Source organism: Ylistrum balloti, unplaced genomic scaffold (genome assembly GCF_031769215.1).
Source record: "Ylistrum balloti isolate Yb309-2 unplaced genomic scaffold, AGI_CSIRO_Ybal_v1 Utg371124, whole genome shotgun sequence".
NCBI classification, from domain to species: domain Eukaryota; kingdom Metazoa; phylum Mollusca; class Bivalvia; order Pectinida; family Pectinidae; genus Ylistrum; species Ylistrum balloti.
The window spans coordinates 351,800-375,889 of record NW_026782617.1 but is presented as its reverse complement, the minus strand read 5'-3'; the positions used below and the strand labels follow the sequence as shown (position 1 = coordinate 375,889).

Sequence of the window (24,090 nt, the reverse complement as noted above, 5' to 3'; positions counted from 1 at the left end):
TATTCAAATAGTTGAAATTTGACTGATCACCCATTTAGTTATTTATAGAAACATATAACATATGAATACATTAAAGTCAGAAATGGATCTAGTTTGGTCAGAATATCTTAGGTGCTGTATTTTTAATGTAAAAAGGAGTATTTATTTTAACGATGTTCACATTGTGTTCACTTTCATAACTGTGGCAGCATCCAAACAGAATACATAATGTGTATATATATTTTGTAATTTTGTAATTAAGATATCTGAACGGTAGATCACATATCATAATGACGTAGACTGTCCCATATGCCTTGATTCTGACCCCCAAACTACATATCTAGACAGAGACTATTTCAGTAACAGAACATAACAGAATTAGGAGTAGGTTCTAGGGTTACAAGGTCAAAGGTCAGGGTCTATTCGACAGCCATTTGCTGGAATATAAGGGTTCTGTTGGTAATATCCTTGGAGTATAGTTAGCATGGTTACAACACATCATATAAAACTGACAAATCCTGTTAGTATATAATATATTACTTTATAATCAAATTTCATATCTAATATTCAGATGAATTAAATAAAAACCTCATATGTACATGATAAAGAAATGTTGTCTTGGTAACAGATTTGAGCTTACAGATATATTACAGAAATATACAGCATTTCAAAAGTATACAAAGGTCAATGCATGAACCATTCATCATTCTGAGTAAATAAGTGTCATATAATTTTTCATACATGTAAAATTTTGTTTCTCCTCAGCCAATCACCTCAAACTTCTCATGCAGACTATCAACCCCACAGACTGACATGGACCATTCCTTAACAATGGATGGAATGGTCCAAGACAACCTGAGGGAATGGAAAGGTATAAAATATATATTTTTGAAAAACAAATTATCTCACACAGGAAGAAAAATGGTTATAAAATGATTTAACATATACCTTAAAATAACACATGTACCATTTTTGTTGAATACATTTTAAATTTTAATTTTAGGAATATAATAAAAAAAGGTTTTGTGCTGAATAGCTTCCTTTACTTGAAAATGGTACAAGCTTGAGTCAAGGTATGTGTTTTTATAGGGTGTCTTCCAGTATACAATATTTGTAAGGCACCTGGGTATGAACAAAAACTCGCTACATATAGTGCCTGAATATATATACTTCTAATCATTAGTAAAGACACTCACAAACTAAATACACAGTATATATGTATATATGTGGTGCTAAAGCAGTAAACAAATAGATTTCAGATGTATATAAATATATATATGTTAATGTATAACAAACAAGGACTTTCTTTGTGGTGAATATGGTCTTGTAATTTAGTTTAGTAAAATTGTGGTTGGTCTATATATATATATTATTTCATATTCACCACAGAAAGCCAGTAAATATTTTATTATATGACCTTCAAACTTTCAAAAAAAAAAAAAATTATTTAAAAATACCATTGATTTCATTAGTCATGTTCGTAACATCAGACGCCATGACAAAATTGTGTACATCAAAACAACATGGCTTTCATGCATACGGTATTTCTTTTTAAACTTGAATGTTTCAAAAGTCATATAACAAATTTATATATATATATGTATATACAGTGATGTTAATCATGTGGAATAAAACGCCTATTGAATATACAGGTATATATATATATATATCTTATACACAAAAAGTGGATTGAAATTCTTGTATGCATATATACATGTATACATATTGTACATATATTTTTTCTCCAATTACTTAGCTGATTTCTGCCCGGAAATAAAAGATATTTCCTTTTTTTTAATTGGAGCTTGTCTTATCAACTTTCAATTAAATTTAACAGATGAGAAAATCTATAATATTTCAAAACATAGAAACAAACGCTTTAAGTAATTGTTTCTTGTAAGCAAAAAGGTTAGTTTTTTTTCATCAAATATATGAACACTGAATACATGTGTATTAAGATGAAAAAATGCACATCCAATTCAGAAATAAGCTTGTAATATGAAGAGCATCAACCAGTATATACATGGTGAAGTTGGAGTACAAATTTGTAAAAACCTGGAAATAAAGCTTTTTGGCGATACAGATGAAAGCAATAAGAATACCATGCACAGTGGAGCCCTCTAATGGAGTAGATTAAATATACACTCGGATACTAGTCACAAAGCTGATTATGGAAATAAAACCAAAAACCACCAAGTTGTTACCATGGAGATCCATATTTCCTTCCAATGTGATCTTCAAAGTCAAGGTTACGTTGGAATGTGGTTCATTCTGGTCTTGTTGGTGATATTACGCATGCCTGATACTTCGATATTCCATGATTTTCAGTTGAGTTCTTGATATTTTTTTTATCTTCTGATGACCTTCAGATGTCCTCTGTAGACTCATGACTTTCCTATATTCTTCCACATGCAGAACTTGAATTTGATTTTTCATCTTTCCACTGTCTAACTTCTGTCAGTAGGTTAACATGTCAGCTAATTGAAAATTTCTTGACTAATGTAAATGATATAAGTGATGTCAAAGGTCAAACATTACATTGAAGGTCAATATTCTGATTGAAGGTGACTTAAATTTTGTACAGAAATTAGAAACATATCTGCCTCTTAAACTAACCACAAGCAAAAATACACTGCCCAGAAAGAGGGTGGAGAGGGTAATGGGATTTTTCCACAAAGAAGGCTTTTTCAGAAACCCGATTCAAATCAGATATCAGTTTGAATGAAATAGCATATCACTTTTTCTGTTTAATCTACATATGTTATTTCCATTTTATCATCAGTTACGAAGAATAAGAAGCCCTTTCTCTGTCAGGTGTCTGTCAGTCAAGTTTCCTGATCTCATAAAAAACAAAAGAAATCTTTCTAGAACAAATGACTTTTATTCCCGTGATTCCATTCATACTAAAACGTCATTTGCCAACAACTTATCAACAGCACATAGGTTACAGTTAAAAAAACTGTAAAGAAACAAATACTCAATATCAAGACTGCAATATGTAATCTCGATGCAGTTGTGTAAAAATAAAACAAAATTTCTTTGAAAAATGGTGAAAATGTTATCATTTCTATCTAAAAAATAAAGCATATTTCACATGTGGATGAGGATGAGGCTACAAGGCGAGTCACAGACTTAACAGCAGCCGTTGTGATGGCTACAGACTGTGTCATAATGTGTGTATACCGGTATGTACAAAATCATTAGAAGTGCCCACCACCAAAACTTTCTTTTTATAAAAGATCAAAATGATTCCATCAAAAAAGTCACAATAAAGTTATATGCAATATTTTGAAGTTTCTTCTAAATAAGATTTTACCCAATTTTCTACAAATTGTTATTGTAAAACATCACTTAGATTTACCGATGAATAGTAAATACTACAGGTAACCAGTGTTTTCTTCAAGTATCATACTGCAGAAATATTTAAACTCAAAATGATTCTATATAATCCCAGTGTGACTTTCTGTAATTGAACAAAATCTTGAAAATCTTTAAATTTAAATTTTAAAGCTCCATTTTCTAACATAATGTTTCCTTACACCTATAAGACGTGTCTAACAATAAAAAAAATCTACGACGATTACAAGTTACATTTAAAACGGAAAAGCATCCTTCGACACCACCGTCACATGACAACACCACACTATATACATACATAGGTTTTTGTTGTAGAATAGTAAAGATAGAAATTTTCAATAAAAAATTATTGCTGATCATGTTAAAAATGTCAATAATGAAGGAAAATAAAAAAAAAAAAAAAAAAAAATTCAAAAACGCCATATACGAGTATCACTTTGGTGTGTGCCTCAATGTATTTTGTCACTTACAATGTTCCTTTTTTTCTATACCTGCAGACATTGCCTAACACTTGAGAAACGTCGAAGAATACTGGTTATCACTTCAAGAGGCACCGAACAGAGAATTGATAAGGTTTGTAAATTAACCTTATATCATAAAGAGAATCTAAAAAGGATACTTACTCCTATCGCTGTTTATATGTTTGTGTTGTTTATATGTTACATGTGCATGTCATAGGCTAGGAGATGTTTTTAAACAGAAAACAAGATATGTAAATTAGCCTGACGGGAGAATCTGCCAAGATGGACAGCGAAGTTATCAATAAATACTAATCTTAATAAATACTAAAATATGTTTTTTGCGATTTGGCTTTTTTCATCTTACAGTATTCCAAATTTAAATTTTAACGGATATATGCTACTACACAGAGATAATAATTACTATACACTAATATATTATCTTTTGGACCCACTTATACTTAATATTGCCATTCAAGATTTATACTCCAGCATTCCTGCCGATTTCTTTCTTCACAAAAAAAAAAAAAAAAAAATTGAGTACTTGGAAATAAAACAAAACCCTTTCAGCTTAGCCAGTCACAACACACCTGTACTGCTGAATATATACAAAGTAAGACATGTCCGTTATGAATATTCATAGATGTAAGGGTCAATAGTTCAATTGAACAATAAGAACCTGTCTATGGGTAAACTGAATATTGGCAAGAGACAGGGAGAATATCAAAAAGTTTAACAAACAATAAAAAAGTACAAAAATTGCTATGTATGTGGTATCTTTTTTTTAAAGGACTCGCTTCTATATATATATGTCGTAGTTCACTTTAAAACATTTTGTATAAAAAATCTACCTGACAGTGTATGGATTATATTCTATAAAATACATTCTCTTTATACACAGACCCACAGGTTCAAAGCTGCGCAACTTTACACTGCGATAGTTTTCTTCAAATTTCATCTGGTCATATATTCAATTAAAGCTGACCGCTTGTGGATTCAACATGGTCCGTTTTAGAAAGAAACACTGAAGATAATAGAGTTTGGAAAAAATTCATTTTGAACAAGTTACATGGTACCAGGCTTTGAACAATGGGCCAAGATCTACTCAATAATGTTTTTAGCACCAGTTGAAATGCTTCATTGATGATCTACTTCACATCCAATGATAATGGTATATTGTACCAAAAATAACTGTAAAAACTACAAGGTTCATATATACATATCTGGAAACATTTTATATATAAAACTGGAATTTCCCCCTCTGATTTCAAGGTGTTTATTAATTATTTAAATAATTGTTTATAAAATAATATGCATTAATGGTTATGATAGTTGAGTTTAAAAAGGAAAAAAAAAAAATATAAAACAAACAAAAACACATGTAAGAAATTGAAACGGATGGTACACTTCATCATAACACAGATCTGATACTGAGGTAGTGGTGCACATCAGGATCACCGTGATGTTTGGGAGTACTTCAGTCAGGATCACATTGATGTTTGGAGTACTTCAGTCAAACCTTTTGACTGGCCAAGACAAAACACGAAAAAAGTGAACAAACTGGTTACCATGGATACTAAGTTATGAAACAAACTACTACAAGAATAATTATACCAGGTATGTTTTGTAAAATCTTACAATGTGTCCCTCCAAGCAACAATGCTTAATAACAGCCATATAAATTGCCTATAACTTTTAACAAAAGAAAAAGAAGAAACATTCAGCATAACTTTCCAACATTCCAAACAATTCTCTGAAGAATTTTATCAATATTTGGGATAGAAATATTTTATGTCTGCTCTAAGCTAAACCTGTCTATGTGTATATTTATTATCTCATTGCTACATTAACGAGTGTTGAATACCATGTTCTGATTTTGATATATTTGGGGGCGGGTTATATGGTTATAGACCTACTTGTATATATACTAGGTTACCCCAGAACAATTTGGCAGCTTGAGAAATAGTAAACAAATAAACATCTCTATATTTTAGCACTGCGTATATGATTCTATGATTTTTATAGCTATACTCATTTTAATGTTTTAAAAAATGAACATTTTTTTTTTTTAAATTTGGATAGTTGAGCAGTTAAAGTTTTAAGAGAGTCAACGGAGTATATTCAGGCTATATCCCAGCTCATCCCAAGATTTCTTATTCTTTATACAGGGTATATATAATAGTTTCTTTACAATTTACACATGGTATATAGTTTTGGTGTAATAATAATAGGATTTGCTGTCTAGTCAATATTCTATTATTGCAAAAATTTCATGAATGTAATTACGCCCTGAGAGTGTGTTTTGTAGATTTTAAAACTTCAGATTAACATATCCTACAAAATACATATAAAGAATGTACACACATTTCTAAAGGATACAGGTTAATGCCAATATGTTAATTTCCAAACAGATTTACTTATTGCTAAATATGTTTAAACCAAGAATATATATATTTTGGATAAAATGTGCTTATTTCCAAACGACGTTATGTTGTTATGTTTCATCTAGATAATGTTAATTTACTGCTGAACTATCAAACACTGACTAGAGAAGGTGTTTTTAAAAAATTATACTGCAAAATTAAACCTAAAAATTATACTGCAAAAATTATACCTAAAATTTATACTGCAAAAATTATACCTAAAAATTATACTGCAAAAGTATAGCTATATAGTATGACACACGGAATACTGAAAGTTTAGTTTACATATTTTCTATATCGAAAATTTTAACTCTGTTAGAAATGTGGATTTTAGAATATAATGCATATACGTTATGAATGAAAATTTTGTGTTTGGTGTATTGGATACTGAACAAATACCAAAAGGAGTTTTCTTTTCGTTACTGAATATCTAAGTCATGAACTACAAGTTGGCTGGTGTGAAGTTGAAAAGAGACGAGGATTTTATATAAGGGATTGACCTATTAAGGTTTCAGAAATATGGTAAAATAGGATGAATATATGAAAATAACATGTAAACAGAGCTGTTGTGTAAAACTAATTTCTAAATGAATGTTAGGTGATAAACTATATACACTATTTACAATTTACTTGTCACACTGGTGTACCTCCAACTAATTCTAACACCAACCCTTTTCCATTCAAATTTCTCTGAAACTTCAGTACTTAAAATCTCAAGTTCCTGACACCAATGAAGTTTCTAAATATAAACATGTCTTGCATAACGTAAAGCAATCTCTTCTTTCTTTTCATTGCCTAACTGCCTATATGCATGTCGAACATTAGGAACACAATTCTAATCAAAATTCAAAATCCCCTACTTTCACTTTCTATATAGAAAGTGCAATCTTCTAATTTTGTTTTCCATCTAAAAAGCACAATCCTCTTCTTTCACTTTCTAGATAGAAAGTACAGTCATATTGTACGAACCATTCAGTGTGTAAATTCATGACAACACTACAATATTTCTGTAATCCTGAGGCTCATTCGAACAGTATCTGTCAGCCCTATAGTATGTATGTATTTATCTTGTTTGTATAACTATATCAAGATTTGGGAAGATAATGAATAAGTGCTCCATTGTTCTTACATCACATAAAACTCAAACACACCACTGACTCTGATAAACATGCGGGACATGGATCTCCTGAACTCTTTGAATGAGTGGAGTGACACAGTGACAAACCAGCCTTATAGGATCAGAGCCATTCAAGTAAACAAACTCTCTACTTTATTGAATTGTTTGAAATATAGACATTTTAAAATCTTTTGTGATAATTAAAACAAATATGCGAATGGGATATCTGTAAAAAAAAATCTGTAGCAACAGTTGCATAAATAATAGTTGCTATAGCAACAAATGTAAACTATAAAGCTGATTGACACCATGGTAAAACACAGCAGTGAAATATCTAGAACTAAAAAAATGGATCTATGATAAAAAAAAAATGATAATTAAAAAAAACATTGCAGTTAACAATAGTCTATCAAGCTTCATTTTAAACAAAACTAGATGTGAAAATGTTGACCATTCTCTATCAAACCGCACAACTCACAGCCTAGCAGTAAGGCAGCCATTATCAACAATTAGAGCATGTGACTATCACATGACAACAACACTACTAAGCTTGAGGTGATTGGTTGGTGTTAGCGTGCTATAGTGGACCATGGCCTACCGAGCCCTGCGTAATCTGCATCTGTCCCATCTGAGCGGAGAGGTTAGGGACCACCCCTTGTGGGTCAACTCCAGGTGGTCCAGAATTCATGGTTTGGGGAAGCATCTGAAATGAGAATTTGCAAATCCAATCCAGAAAGGCAGAGTAGAGGTCCTGTTTAATTTCCGCTCAACCTTGTTGTTAGCATGTGTCCAAACCGAGGGCAAAAAAATCCATCCGTGAGTTAGTGACAGGAAGTGGAAACATCAGCGTCGCCTCGTAGCAAATAATTCTGTTAGTGTATATACACCCAATGCAGAATCCCAAGGTCATGAGTTCCATCAAGGTCAAACACGGCAAACAAAATTAGTCAAGAAAGTGTCCACATTTTGTTGTATTATGACATATACATGTCAAACTTATTGGCCATAGATTTTGTCTTCCAAAACAGTTTTCTACGTGAGGGTAGATAGGTTAAAGGTTGCTGTATGGGAAATACACAGATTACCAGAGCTCTTGAAAAGGCAGACATGTCCATGGTTACTATGGCAACGCTTTTACCTATCTCTTGTACAAATAAAAGCATAGCATCAAAAAATACAATGATTCACCTTAATCAGAAAAAAAATATGTACAGGACATAAAAATAATGAAAGGAAGGAAAAAAGATGAATTTATCTACAAGAGATTGGTGTAGTTAACACTGTTACACCATCTGGTGTGCCCCTTTTAGCAACCATGTCTACTGGGCACAGCACCACCCCTGCACCAATAGCACTTTGTTATAATTTGTCAAATTTTGATCAGGATTTCATATATAGTATATGCACAAAAATTTTAAAAGAAAAAAAAAAAAAAATAAATTAAAATTGACACACAATAGATAAACAAAGAGAAATGAAAAATTTGGACACTTTTTAAAAATTATGGTGTCAATTATGAAGTGATGCCTGTTTCAACTTGTGTGATTTTAGTTGAAGGAACACAAATTATTAAAAAAAAAAAACTGGAACCGATTACCATTGGTTAACATGTGTGAAGTGCACTTTTGGAAAGTGTAACAAAAAAATGTCAATTTTCTAATCACCACATACATGTGCACACAATCGTCTGTGTTCCCACGACAACGTGGTCCTTAATTAACACACTCTCACTGCCACACGGCTTGATGTTAGTGTCGCTTGGAGTTGTTTCCCTTTGTTTCCTTTCAACATGCAGCAGTGAAATAGGTATTACAGGATAAACTGATTTCAGCAAAACGCAAATTAGAGGAAGAACATCAGTTTGTAATTATAACTGAAAATATTATTTCAAAGAAACTGAAAAAAATTTAGAAATGGAATAAACCAAACAATGTAAAATTTTCTAAAGCTGAAAATTGAAGACAATTTGTGAAAAAAAGTTTCTGAATTAAAAAAATTTCAATGTCATTTTAAAAGACCTTCGTTTGTAATAATAATTTGCCCATGTTTAGGGGTTGGGGTCTACGATACCGGACTGGCCCGCATAATAGGAAAGTGGGCTTACTGCTGGCATATGAGGCTGCATAATATATCCACCGGGAGGCATGCCCCAGGCAGGGGACGACTGCACTTGATAGGTAGTCTGAGGTGTTGACATTGCGTAGCGGGGAAGGATCCCTTGTGGGGCTGCCATCAAGGCCTGGGCCACTCTGAAAACAAGTGTTATGTAAAGGTAAAAATCTAATTGTGATAAAAATCAAAGCAGATTTAATATATAGGACATGAATACATTCTTAAAGTTTTCCTAACATGGGTGTCTGTTTTACTATAAAAGAAAAAGTACTACTTTTTATCATGATAATTTATCTAGTAAGCCTGTTGATGTAAAATGATCAGTTCAGAATTGCAAAAAAAATTATCATAATATCATGTCCAAGTGATATTAGCATTGATGTGAACAAACTGGTTCTTTGGCATTTTAAATGTAATATTTCAGGCAAAATTTGGGATGGACTTGAAAATATCAATACAGGCTCCAAAATTGCTTAGCTGAAACTCATCACAAAACAAAATAAGGTCAGTAGGTCTGCTCTTATCTAATAAACAAACAAACCCAATCCAACTGGTCAAACAGGTAAACAAAAACAGCTCTGCTAAAAAAATCATTAAAGTCTTTCAAACATTTCAAGATTGTAGCAGTACAAATTGTTTTGTGTAAAACACTGATATAGATCCTTTACTTACCCATTTTGAGCAAAAGCTGCTTGGTCATACGATGCCAGTGGGAATAACTGAAATGAAAGTAAAATTCATTGTAAGAGTTGTCTCCCTTGATACATAAAGTTCAAACATTCATACCAATCTGGTAACTTGCATAATTTTATGATTAAGGAGAAGACATACCCCTTCCCTTTCTGGCCAGATTTTCTGTTGGATCTGTGTATTTTTCTTTTTATTACCACCATCAGCAAACTTCACAAGGAGAGGTAATGTACAGCCTGAAAAGAAATAACCATTTTTACTTTCACTTTCCATTTACATTACATAGCATGCAAACATAAAAAACTGTAGTAAAAAAAAATATATATATTCATTCTATTTTCCACTTGAAAATAATTGTCCAATTTACTTTCACTTTCATTGTATCAATTCATACTAAATGGAAATCTTCATTTTTAGAAGCAAATATCTACAAATGTTGCTTCAGTTTCATATTATGTATTTAAACTTCAAAATTACCAGGAAGTTCAACATGGTTTAATATTATGTACTTTACAAGATTTTTTCTTTATTAAAGTTACAAATGACGAAATTCACACACTGTACACTAAACAGATAAAAAAAAACCCCAAAAAAACAAAAACAAACAAACAAAAATGGTTCTCATATAAGTGAGAATCTGTTGATTGGTTGTAAAGGAAAGCTATCTTAAAATCCAGTAACAATCAAGTGCAATGTGTCCAATATTCAGAAGTCAAGAACTTCAAACCTTTTCTGAGTAAAGACTAATTAAACATTCATGCCATACAAATGAAGATTGTGTGTAGTTTCATAGCATTGTATTAAACAATATTCTACAGATATTGTAGGAGTTCATCACGCAGGGAAACCTCAGAAAAACAGAGGGTTGATGGAAGTACATTCTAACAAGATATGTAGGCACAAACAATGTCCTGCCATCGCTACAACTGTTTCTAATTGTTTTGTCCTATACTGTCTCTGATTGCTGGATTAAATATGTATGGCTGTATTACTGCCATGATGATCGGAGTCACCTGTACGATTTGATTACTTCAAAAGTACGGCCAGCACGAGTCTCAAGCCTCAAGCACCGAGTATCTAGCTTGGAATTTTTTGTGCAAATGTCTTGTGAAATCCAGCAATGAGAAATTAAAACAAGGCAAGTCTACCTATGTACTTTAAAATAATGGGATTGTAAGCTTGGATGGCACTGTTGGAGTCAAACCCAATTATAATACATACTTTCCTGGAGATAAAAGTATCACAAGGCAACTTGAGACGAACTCTATTACATTTTGGGATTTTTTTAAGAAACCCCCAAAAATGTAATTTTAAAAACTCTTTTTGGTAGATGGGAAAAGATGGGTCAGTAAAAGCTAAATGGAATACTTTCATATCCTTTTTTGGGCAAAATCCAATTTTTATTGTGTTTTCAATTTTTGGTAATATTTTACATTGCATTATACCATACATGCGGTATAATGAATGTACAATTAGTATGAATACATATTTACAATTATGACATGTACTATACGTAATCTAAGGCATAAACTAGAATATGTTTTATACCTGGCAGAACTTTTCCGTTAAAATGGTCAATAATTTGTTGACATTTTTCCTTGTTCTCCATGCGTGTAAAACCAACACCTCGGCTTGTGTTGTCTCCAGTTTTGCGCAGGATTCGTGTGGAGATGACAGTTCCGAAATCCTTGAACATGTTTTCTAAGTTTGTCTCCGTGTAACACAGTGGAAGGTTGGAGATATACAGATTGGTGGGATCTTGTTCCTGTTGCTGTAATGACACAAAAAAATAAATGGTAAGTTTATAATTCTCATATACTCAATAGATAATAAACATGTTTGTGTCTTCTTAAAATCGGGCTACATTTTACTGTGTTTTCTACTATTTGATAAACAGTTCATTCTACCGAGTCTCAAAAATATTTTATTCCAATGCAAAAAAATTGTTCTTGTTAAATGTGAACAGAATTAAAAATGACAAATATTTATCAGTATTTTTGGAATAAATGTTAAAGACATTTGAATTTTCCTTAGCTTAAAGAAGTTCTTTTACATAACACTACTCATTGGAAAGTATTAATTCTTTCTGAATAGTACCAGAATTCTGTATTGCCTCACATGGAAAATTTTAAGCACAGATATTCAAGTTTACAAAACAATTTTGTGAGACTGGAACATAATAATCTTTTTACCTCTACAGATTTTAATTTTTTTTTTGAAGTGTTATGAGGTTTTTGTTGACAACCATAGACTACAGTCATTAAATATCATTCACAGCTGATATGAGTTCATTTCATTAGGTCAGATATGTATGTGGCCATTTCAGGACTTCAGTACACCAATTACTGCTGATTAAAAATGCTGTCTTTTTTTTCCCCATTTCATAATTGTTTAGAAGGTGAAAGGCTAGTTCAGAGTTTCAAAAAAATATTCCTGAGAGTTAAAAAATCTCAATTTAATTAATTAGAAATGTCAAATTGGTGCAATCTTTTAAACAACATACTGTGAAATATTAACTTCTCATGTCACCGCTGACTTTCGATTAAATTTTCTCATTTCTCGACATAACAATCTCGTTCTGATGGTGAGTTTAAATCAGCTTGATCTCGACAGCTATTTTAAGTTTTCCAAGACGTCACTATGTGAAGAGCATTTAACACTGTAAAATTTAATCACTTTTCAACAAAATCGCTAAACACCTTTGATCTACTCCTCGCTGTTACAACACTTGCATCATGGGAGTCACTTTTATATGCTTTTTGGATATAAACCTCACACTTTACTTCTACGAAACACCTATAAAATCCTACGCTCCATATTGTACCAATGAAATGTTCTCTACACACATGAATACATATCTTCAAAATCATAAAAGTGAAAAAGAGGCTTATCAGCCAAAGCCTTCTAGCCATAAAGATTTAATGAAAAGGCTTGGAATGGGAAATCTCCCTGATAGAAGTCACAGACAGTCTCGAGCTTGAGCTAGTATACAGAGGTAAGGACAAAAGAGGGGGAATAAAACTGCAAGATATCCTACCATCATTTCTAAATCTACATAAGATTTTTTGTTATGCAAATTCTCGTATGAGGAAAATAACCAAAAATGTCTCTTAAGGAATGTTAAAGGTAGATTTTTTTTAAACATAAATTTTTTTTATGTATATCCTGTTAAGATTCTTTCAGGACATGACATTTAAATAAAATAAAACTTCACACAATGACACAAGATGACAAAAAATCCGATTTTGAGTGCAATTATATTTTGATGAGCAAAATACACTGGTTAAAAAACAATATATTGAGCATGGAAAACCATTGCTGAAGACCACAAGGTGAAACTTTATGTCAGCCTCTTGTCATTTAAAGGGTCATGTAAAGTATATAACACTGAAAATCAAATTTGAAATATGCAGTCTGCACAGACTAAATATAGAAAGATTTCCAAGTATTTATTCTGTTGATCCTGGGTTAAGAGACCTCTATCTTAAAGTCAACTAAGTGGTCTCCTCTTACAGGTTAATTTATTGACATGATAAAAACTGTAAAGTATGTTTATAAAGTGGTCTCTTCTTACAGGTTAATTTATTGACATGATAAAAACTGTAATGTATGTTTATAAAGTGGTCTCTTCTTACAGGTTCAGTTATTGACATGATAAAAACTGTAATGAATGTTTATAAAGTGGTCTCTTGATACAGGTAAAATCTGAGAGAGACTTGGCATAGTGAGTCTGTCAATGTATATATTCTGTATATATCCTGAAATAAGCCCAGGGGTTGGGTTTGTGGGTTGTAGGATTAGTGGGGGATTGATGGGAAGGGGACATGGGGCATATATTATTTATTCTTATTCAAGTCAGGGGTGGGTTTTACTACAGTTTACCATCATACCTTAAAGAGGGTATAATACACCCAAAGTTGGTGAAATTCATAACTTGTCCTACATAGTTCAGGTTACACTGTACCCCAAGTTTCAAAATACAAGAGAGCATTCTGTTGTACTATGTACATGGGTGGGCTTATTACCAGGCATGGGCTAGCTGCTGGATAAATACAGTAATCTGTGTTTAAGCGGTCAAATATTGGTTTAAGGAAGAACCAATCCAATTCACATGTAGATTACTTGTTAGGAATTTGGCAAGAATGTAATTTTGTGAAGAAATTTGTCGACTTATTCATTTGAAAAGTGCTGTTATCAGAATCCCAAAGGAACATCTTGCTTAAACTAAAAGGAAAAAATAAACAGTCAAAACCATACAGTGAATTAAATGGGAAGGGAAAAATTCTCAGCTTCAAATATCTATATCAAAAGAAAGCTCCATTTTTATCACTGCACATCAGTGAAATTGGAGATACTTTACCTTGAAAGTCTCTAAATCGTGAACCAGACCAGTAAAATGCACCACATTTCAAAATGTTGGTGCTGGGGTAGACAGCCTGTGATGTTAGTGTGATTAGGACAGTAACTCAGAGTCCTACAGTAGGGATATGTCAGTCAGAAGTCACTCAGATGGCCTGATGGGAGAAATAAGTGGTCCATGCATGTATTCCACTGAACCTTGGCAGTTATTGGCAGAATTAGAGTCTCTGTTTGCATGTTGTATGCATGTGATGTTGTTACTTGTGCCAGGGAGACCATTTATATTTCGTTCTAACAAACAGTCACGTAAGTAAAATGTTCACATCATTTGAAGATGGTGGCAATATGTAAAATCATGAAAAAACGTCTCTGGACATGTCTGATCTAGTTTAAGTGTAAAGGGATAACAATTTACTCCTAGGAATACAAATAGGATGATTTAAATTGTATTTATCATAGATTTGCATAGTCGAAGAATTTCAATTTTTACTTCATGAATATTTCAATAAAGTTGAGGGTTTAGTGATTGACCTGTTGATAAGGTTCTACTGATGTACATAGCAAGTCATTTATAAAACATCAACATATTGGCCTCTAGGGAATGCTTTTTCCTTCCTAAATATGCTTCAAAAGCTGATTTTTTTTATACGCAACTTCCAAAAGAAATTGCATGCACTGCTTTAACCAAAAAAACAACCCTAATTTCATTTCAAACGCAGAACTTGTTCTAAACTGCAGCAATAAAAAGGCATCTGCTATCCTTCCAAGAACAAAATCCTCTTGATTTTTTTCCCAATGACACTATAGGATGACGCCAATGATATTTATCACGGACAGATGTTGATGGGATAGTCCTTGTACAGAAGATTTGTCATGTTTTGATCTACTTATGAACTGATCCCTAGAAACAGATTCATCATCACACGTAGCACTGAGTGATTTCAGGTGTGTAGGGCACACAAGGCTGATCCATCGACTTGTACAGGTCATCAACCACAACAGACTTCTCCCAGTGGTCTGATTGTAATTATTTTGGGGGATGGAGGGTGGGGGTTGAAAGTAGGGGTGGGTGGGGTGGGGTGTAAGAGGTGAGCAGAGGGGAGGGGGGGGGGGGGGTGGGGAAGAATGAACCTGGGAGGTATTGGAGTACAGTAATATCATATATTTCAAAATGTTGTTGTTTTCCATGGAAATTAAGTTGACATTTCATATCATGGATAACAAATATCCATGAAATCACTAAAGCTAAAACTCCCATAAAATGAATGATTTTGCTATGTAGATAAGTAAGTATATTTTGTACAAGAAGGAATGATATGTTGATGGTGATTGGATAAGTCACAGGACCATGATTTTGAAAGGTTGAGAGTTGTTGGACAATGAAATTTTCCATGCCAAATGATATTGTAAACCTACTGGTTAATCAAACCAATACTTATGGTAACCATAACAACAGTATAGTATTTCACCCCCAGCTGACCTAGACAGTGACCAGCATATCTATGCTGAAAGTCACATAACACAATTATAAAAGTGTCTAAATATTTCTCTGTCTGCCCTCTTCACTCAGAGGCGACACATCCCAGACCACTGCACAAGTAGTATATTTCATCAAAACCGAACATCTAAAAAAAAATGTATATCTTATCAATGTTCACTTGACTGTGTTGTTTAAAGACAGGTCTCCTTGGCAACCAGCACACAGATAGTCATTGACCCTTTTAAAGGCAGACAGGAAATAGAAATGAAATTGTATCTCTTTTCCAAAAGTAACTGTACTAAAAGTCTGAAGATACAATCAAGATTTACTTTTGAAAACAAGGGCAACACTTCATGGCAATGCCCATAATAAACCAGACACCTCTTATCATGTTGGGTGTATTTTTTCTTGTAATTTAAGTCAGGTTTTCCCGATGGAGCGAGATGGTGGTCAGAAAACACGAGACAAATATGTGTCCTAATATTCGTGTAATTAATGTGCTGTGCTGTGTTTGATAGATTATACAAGAAACCTAGCAGTCAGGTAGATGTATGTGCTGGAGGTCCCTAACAACTATATCTCTACTGGTCTGACAGGAAAACTGATGATGTCGAGAAACAGCGGGAAAGATGACAGTAAAGAACATTACAACCTAATTACGATATACTCTACAGGTCTTAATGACAAAACGAAATGAGAAAAGCGTGAATCGTACAACGGTTTTTGACCTGAAACCTGAATCCTATCTATAAAGGTGTGCCCGTATATTTACAAACCGCATTCAGTTATGACTGTATATTTGTCGTTTCTGTGTAACAGTGAAAATTTTACAGGGCAGTAATTAACACAAATTTACTGCTATTGAGAAAGAGAGTTAAATTATTTAATAACTTTGTAATGAGTTTGATTCTCATGTTTTGACAAGCGTGGAGGATAAAAAAATTGAAGCTCAAGTCAAGTGAGAGTATCAATAGGTGCAAAGACCAATAATTCTGGACAAATGACCGATGGGTGCAATGACCAATAATTTTGGACAAATGACCAATAGGTGCAATAACCAATAATTCTGGACAAATGACCAATGGGTGCAATGACCAATAATTCTGGACAAATGACCGATGAGTGCAATGACCAATAATTCTGGACAAATGACCGATGGGTGCAATGACCAATAATTCTGGACAAATGACCAATAGGTGCAATAACCAATAATTCTGGACAAATGACCGATGGGTGCAATGACCAATAATTCTGGACAAATGACCGATGGGTGCAATGACCAATAATTCTGGACAAATGACCGATGGGTGCAATGACCAATAATTCTGGACAAATGACCGATGGGTGCAATGACCAATAATTCTGGACAAATGACCGATGGGTGCAATGACCAATAATTCTGGACAAATGACCGATGGGTGCAATGACCAATAATTCTGGACAAATGACCAATAGGTGTAATGACCAATAATTCTGGACAAATGACCAATAGGTGCAATGACCAATAATTCTGGACAAACGACCAAAAACTCTGGACAAATGACCAATGGGTGCAATGACCAATAATTCTGGACAAATGACCAATGGGTGCAATGACCAATTATTCTGGACAAATGACCAATGGATGCAGTGACCAACCTTTGAAGTACAATTTAATTAGCTATACATTGAATGAACTTAGGATCAAGTGTGTTGACAGTTGCTAGGATACTTGGACTGACCAAAGGGGATGATTATAGCCAGTTAACAGAGTAAAAGCTTTCATCCATGATCCTTTGTCAACAGTGCAAAGACAAGCAAACACAAGATAAGACTAGGAGAGTGGATCTTTCAGACATAGGTTTATAAAGTGAACCATTGACACAGACACTTTTGACTGTAAAACTCGGACAGGTTTTATCACGGCAGCCATTCTCATTGTCCAAGTGTTGGACAATCCTTGCATGCTCGGTAGTAATATATATAATATGTCTGATGTATTGGTACATTGGAGGCTACTCTGGAGAGATCTGACCAGCTCAGCATGGCTTTGTTACCATGACAATAAATCGACAAGACAATATTAAAATGAAAGGGTTTTTTTGGCCAGCAAGTATTCCCTTACTCCAAGTCATTACTATTGATAAGCCACTTGTCCCAACAGGCTATGGCAGGGGAAATATGACGTTCTATTAACGTCAGAAATACAACAATTGACTGATGCATGACCAACAGAATCGGGGCAGTACTTATCCGATACTCAATCTCCTCTCAAAATCTGATGTCTGACGACAATTAAATAGCCGACTTTTTCCTAGAACCCACTTGGAAGGATGGCAAACATCAATAGTTGGCCTTGATAAAGTCACCCTAATTTTGATTGGTCAATTTCTGTTTGTCAAGTTTCTAGTAATGATAAGATTGATTTTCCTTTGATCAATTGATCATTTTTGGTCTGCCCTGTTAGCACAGGGTAACAATTTCCAGTGTAATAGTCTTCAAAAATGTTCAATGTTTGTACATCTCTAGAAATTATAAAACTAGCTCTTACGAAGTTAAACAGCATGAAAATATGTAGTTTTGTCACTGGGTAGGAGAAACTTGAAGATCCTAGAGAATTTGAAGTAGTTATCAAGTGCCTGTTAGCCAAAATCAAACACAACAATCACATAACAAATGTACAAGACATCATAGTATTTATATGTTTTAGTCACAAGTCGCTCTACAGCCTCACCTAATTTCTCACACTTTCTAAAGATGATTCTTTAACCAGACACCATGTGTGGTTTGGGCATTCAAAATGTACTCAAGACTTCGAAAGAAATGACCTTGAACTTGCACTAACGAATATTGTATACATAAATAAGAATGAATTATAAAAATGAACAGCAATCATGATTTTTTTTGTCAAAAAGTTACTACATATCTTCTGAGCACCAATACTCTGCCAACATAGGGTTTGTTTTCTTTCGTATGTGTTTAATCAAACATACATACTCATAGAAGATTTTTGTTTAGACATCAAGCTAACATTTGAAATCTTAATATAGTGTTTTTATCTTAGTCCTTATTGTCTTTCTTGACAAAAAATAACTACCAGAATGTACTGTTTGGCATCAATAAGATTCCTGAGTGATAAATAACCAAGGATTTTGTAAATCTCTCCCAATGGTTTGTAATATCTTAATTTAATTTTGCTTCACATGGAAACAGAATCTTTGTGCATTAAAAAATCACAGATATCTGACTAAGAAACATCCGTCCTCACTGTCTTTAAGATGAGTGATCTATCTTTAGACTGATGTACATTACTCATTCATTTCGCCTACTGCCAGAAACTCAATTGTATCCTTACTATGAAGGAGCTTATTGGGTGTGTTTCGATAGCGACAATCATAAGATTTGATGTACGAATTTGGCATTGCGACAAAAACACATAAGATGGATAGAAAACTGCCCTAATGCTGCCACTGAATAGATGAAGTACTTATAAAGGACAAATGCCTTCCAAATGATGTTGTTCCTGAGCCATAACTTGGATTAAATCCCTAGTTGCATCAAATGGTGGCAAGAACCTGAAATCAATACTAGATCTCACCTGCCACAATACAGATGTATATTTCTCTGAGCCGTGTCAATCTAAATTTGGAAAGCTTTGTGCCATATTTAGCCAACAAATAAACCAAAACAGTTTCCAGATAGCTGAATTAAAATTGACCGAACTTATATATATATTGAAATTTTCTATATGTTATTTGTAACCATAGACGAGAATAATACTAACAATAGCTCACAATTTGCTAGAAACTCATAATCAATGACAATATCTACAGCTGTATGACCCTATCAGGCAGGGGAGAAGTGCGATCAGAACAATTGTAAGAGACCTATATTGTGATCACAAGTCAGCTCTCTACTTTATAAAACTAATTTCAACTTCAATCAGTGTTTTTATGATGTGGTTTTGGAGCACTACTTGTTGTAGAGGACAAATTGATTATAAGTCTGGTGTAGCTCTTGGCCTAATGGATGATGTACTTACAACACAATTGGGTGTTTAGATTGGAGCACGGAACACAATGTTGTATGTTCATAGACTTCTCTAGTGGTTGCCATTTCTCCCTAATTGCAATCCGAAAGTAAGCTTTCCAATGACCATGATCATGCTAACAGTATGTAATCTGAGTCAAGAAAGAACTTGCATTTTGTTGATCATTTTCTTATGGAAAAGACTAGGGGGATTTCATGTCAAATTTCAAAGGTTGAAAAATATCATATAATTGTACAATTATATCATAGCAATGTCTCAAAAAAAAAGGGAAAAATTTCATGCTTTATTTCAAATGCAAAAATACTTAGAAACAAAATCTGAGCCTACAAAACCAATAAGACGTACAGATATGTTTAAGGCCATTGATTTTCTGTGTCTCCATTGCAAAATATCTAGCTAATTTGCATCTGGGCCATTTAAGTCAGGTTGAAAGTCTGTGTTTTACATTCAAGTTTGGTAAATAAAAGGTTTTCAATGTTTGATGCTGTGTCTGCATTGATCCACCTTGAATTCTTTGGCATATTCAAGTCATTCAACGAAACATATCGTATATTGCTTATAGCTTTTTCTGGCACAGTGAAATGCTAGATAACCTGTTTTAGACTAAATTTACTGGCATCGTCTTAGAAGTGTTTCCTATCTCTGTCAAATTATCTGGACTATATGTTTCATTGAGCAATCTTTTGTTTGTAGTTATCAAATATACAAACCTCCATTTTAAAATCAGTGGAAACATTGGTTCTCTCTGAAAGCCATGCAAGAGCTGAATATCATGACTCTTTGGGCAGTCCATGGGCAGTGTTCATTTATACATCAATAATGCTCTAACTGATTTTGCAAACAGTATAAGCTATTTACTCTAGTCTCCAAGGACATGTGCAAAGAATTATTTTTCTGTTTTCATGCAAATCAATCAGATTAACAGAGTAGTCTCCCTTTGGAGGTGAAGCAAGGTGAATCCTGGGATGTGTTCTGTTTACAGACAAGCAAGACTTGTATGTGTAAAATGACTTACTTCAGTGCTACTTACTTTGGCCATCTGAACTTGCATATTTTGTGCCTGTAGATTTTTCAGTGCCACCGCAGCGTCTTGAGGGTTTTCAAAATCAACAAATCCATATCCTGGAGAAAAGAAACAATCTGTGTGAACATTTTAAGTCAATATTTGTTAATGAAAATGGAAACTGTAACCATTTGAAAACAAAGCATGGTCTTATCTTAAGCATACATCATCTGTTCTGTGTTCGTTTTATGAAAAATTCTTTCCATTGCACTCTTTGAAAGAAACTTTGTTCAGGATCAATCTGATTTCAATTGTACTGTAAGCAGTTGATGACCTCATGTAACCTTTAAATTGTCCAAACAAATATTATAATGTATACAAAAATTAGTTTTAGTGGGTGTTATGTGTATATCTCCCAATGAACAGATAAACCAATATTGATAATGAAGGTAACCAAACTAGCTGTTGAGATCATATTTGAACAAGATTAGCTCAGGTATTCATAGACTAGACAACAGATACACAGAAACAGGTGTAATATTATACCACTCTCCTAATGTGATTTAAAGCAATTCAGAAATGTGTGAAAACAGGCTTTCAAATTATTGAATATATTTAGTTTATTGAAACTTTACATCTTGTTTCAGCCATGGCCGGTTAAGGACGTGCCAGGTTTGGGTAGTGGAGGAAAGCCAGAGTTCCCAAACCTCTGCCCTGCTGCCAGTACCTGGCGACTGCCCCAACATAGGCCTCAAACTTGCGCTAGTGATAAAAATGGTCAGACACCTCAACCACTCAGCCATCATGGCCTCTGAATTATTGATCACCCTTTGATATAAACTAAAGAGGTTAGTGTAAAACAAATGCTAAAATGTGTGTACAAGCTTGTAGATTTAGAAAAAACATTCAAATCTATATATCTAATATATTGTTAACCTAGAATCTGTGAAGGAAACCAACCATCCTTCTGTTTATTTTATTGCATTGAAGAATACATCATTGTAATTAATGGAAAAACTGATAAAAAAAATGTCTCTGTTTTCATTTAAAAGTATTCAATATGAGCTGTATAGTTTAACAGTGGAGACAGACGGATGATATATTACACTAACAATCCGCCCCCCTTTTTTTTTAACTCAATAAGATATCAGACATACTCATTAGTTGTGACATGGAGTCTGAATATCGTGTGATCACCCATGATAATATAAATGCTTATTCACTAACTTTTCTCCCTATCAAATCACACTGATGACTCCTGAGAACTACGTGTTTTGAAATTTATATAATAGTGTTAGTCATCATCAACATTTTATCAGCTAAATTTTGACTCCAGTTTGATAACATCCCCCCACCCCCACACCCCAATTTTGGCTAGACACATATTTTCATTATAACTTCAAACTGCCAGATATTATTTGATATTGATTTTTACTGATAGGTTACAATCTGATATGCATTTTGAAATAAGGTGTGTTCAGACACAAGACCTCAATAAGTAGGGTAGATCACATGAATGCCAGTGATATGAATCGTCAGAGAGTGTCAAGCATTTGTATTTCTATTACTAAGTCTCCCCACCCAAATGGTCGTCACAGACTTGAAAAGAGAACTAAAGAGAGGCATACAATTACTACATAGGGCTCTTACCCACTGTTGTCAATGAAAATTTCTGAAGTGGAAAGTTGTTTAACTTTGAAAAGAAAGAATGTTTGATGTTCCAGTACATTTACCTCGTAAGATTGTAAGTTAAAAGTTCTTTAATTATTCAGTCACTGACAGAACATGAAAGATAAAAATGCTTCTACCTAATTGTTTAAAGATCTTTGTCAGTTTTTATTTACATCAGCTAATAAAACATACATGTACCACTGTAAGGTTCTGCTTCAGCTGAAACATACCTTACCAAAGGAATAAAGCTAGCGTAAGGCCTACATAGTCAGCGAGACATGAGATATAGGTCACCGCAACTCTAATGATTTCAAACATAAAATATAGGTCACGGTAACCTTACATTGCTCTAATGGTTTCAGTCTAAATGAAATTTGACAACTTTTGGATCTTTAGTTGCATGAACCTCAATGTAAAATCTTTATACAAAATGAAAACATTATAAAGAGTATGCTTTAACATGTCATGTGACAAGGGTAGAAAATTATAAATTTTTTTGTTGTATAAGATATCTATTTGTTTTCCTGATTGTAGTTGTTTGTGGCCACATCTCAATAATTCTCTGTTTAAACGTGATTGGGTGCCTGAGTTGTGAAGTGACAGTCACATCTGACCACAAATTAAACCACAATGAGATAGCTGGAACAGTTTGATCCGAATTAAATGTCCAATTAAGAGAGCTAAAGGAAAGGTCAAAGGGTTTAGACTTCACACTTCATCCCATAACGGGACAGCAGTGAAAGAATTGTCCAATCAGGGTTATAATTTACAGGAGATAATGAAAAGTACCAGATGACCTCTATATGACCCTAGACAGAAGTATTTGGAAAGTTCGTCTATTTGGAATGAAAACATCAATTTCTAATAAACCATGGAGTCATGCTATGAAAATTCATGCATTTCTCTGTACTTTTCCAAATTTAAATTCAATTGTTTTTGTGTGACTGCTATAACAGGTGTCAATGAGTAAGTTCTAGAGAAAAGGTGCAATAGCACTGGCATTGTAGAATACACTACCATGCATAAACTAGCAGATTCGTTCCGTATGTTGGGGACCAAAGTGGGGGATGAAAGAGGGGGATTGATGTCATTACTGCATGTCTTATAGCTGTCATATCTACACAGGAGGGGGTTAATACACCAATTAAAAAGTCGTTGATGGTGGTGAGGTATGCCTCAACAGCGAATCTGTCCTATACCTGTATCCTATTTGTCTTTCGTAACAGAAAAATATTGTCATTTGTCAGGGCGCCAGGCGTTAACGACAAAGCATATCTTATCTACAGGAGGCTTAGAGGGCTACAATTAGCATTCTCAAAGCCTGCCGATTTTCCCATTGTATCTGTAATGTTCTGGTTAATGAGACATGCCATCAACACCTCCAGAAGGGTACATATTGAGGTGTCAACTC

The 24,090-nt window shown here is 33.6% G+C and overlaps 1 protein-coding gene across 11 annotated transcripts in view; it reads right to left on the bottom strand.

The window, feature by feature from the left end:
* LOC132560847 (RNA-binding motif, single-stranded-interacting protein 3-like) overlaps positions 1-24,090 on the bottom strand; it is a 164,811-nt gene that overhangs the window by 6,350 nt on the left and 134,371 nt on the right. For all 11 annotated transcript variants that reach the window (XM_060225539.1, XM_060225542.1, XM_060225540.1 and 8 more), the window contains 5 exons: positions 21,036-21,127; positions 11,685-11,907; positions 10,278-10,372; positions 10,119-10,165; positions 9,439-9,583 (listed from right to left, as the gene is read on the bottom strand). In XM_060225539.1, coding sequence (XP_060081522.1) covers positions 9,439-9,583; positions 10,119-10,165; positions 10,278-10,372; positions 11,685-11,907; positions 21,036-21,127 — 602 coding nt within the window. The remainder of the gene's footprint in view (positions 1-9,438; positions 9,584-10,118; positions 10,166-10,277; positions 10,373-11,684; positions 11,908-21,035; positions 21,128-24,090) is intronic.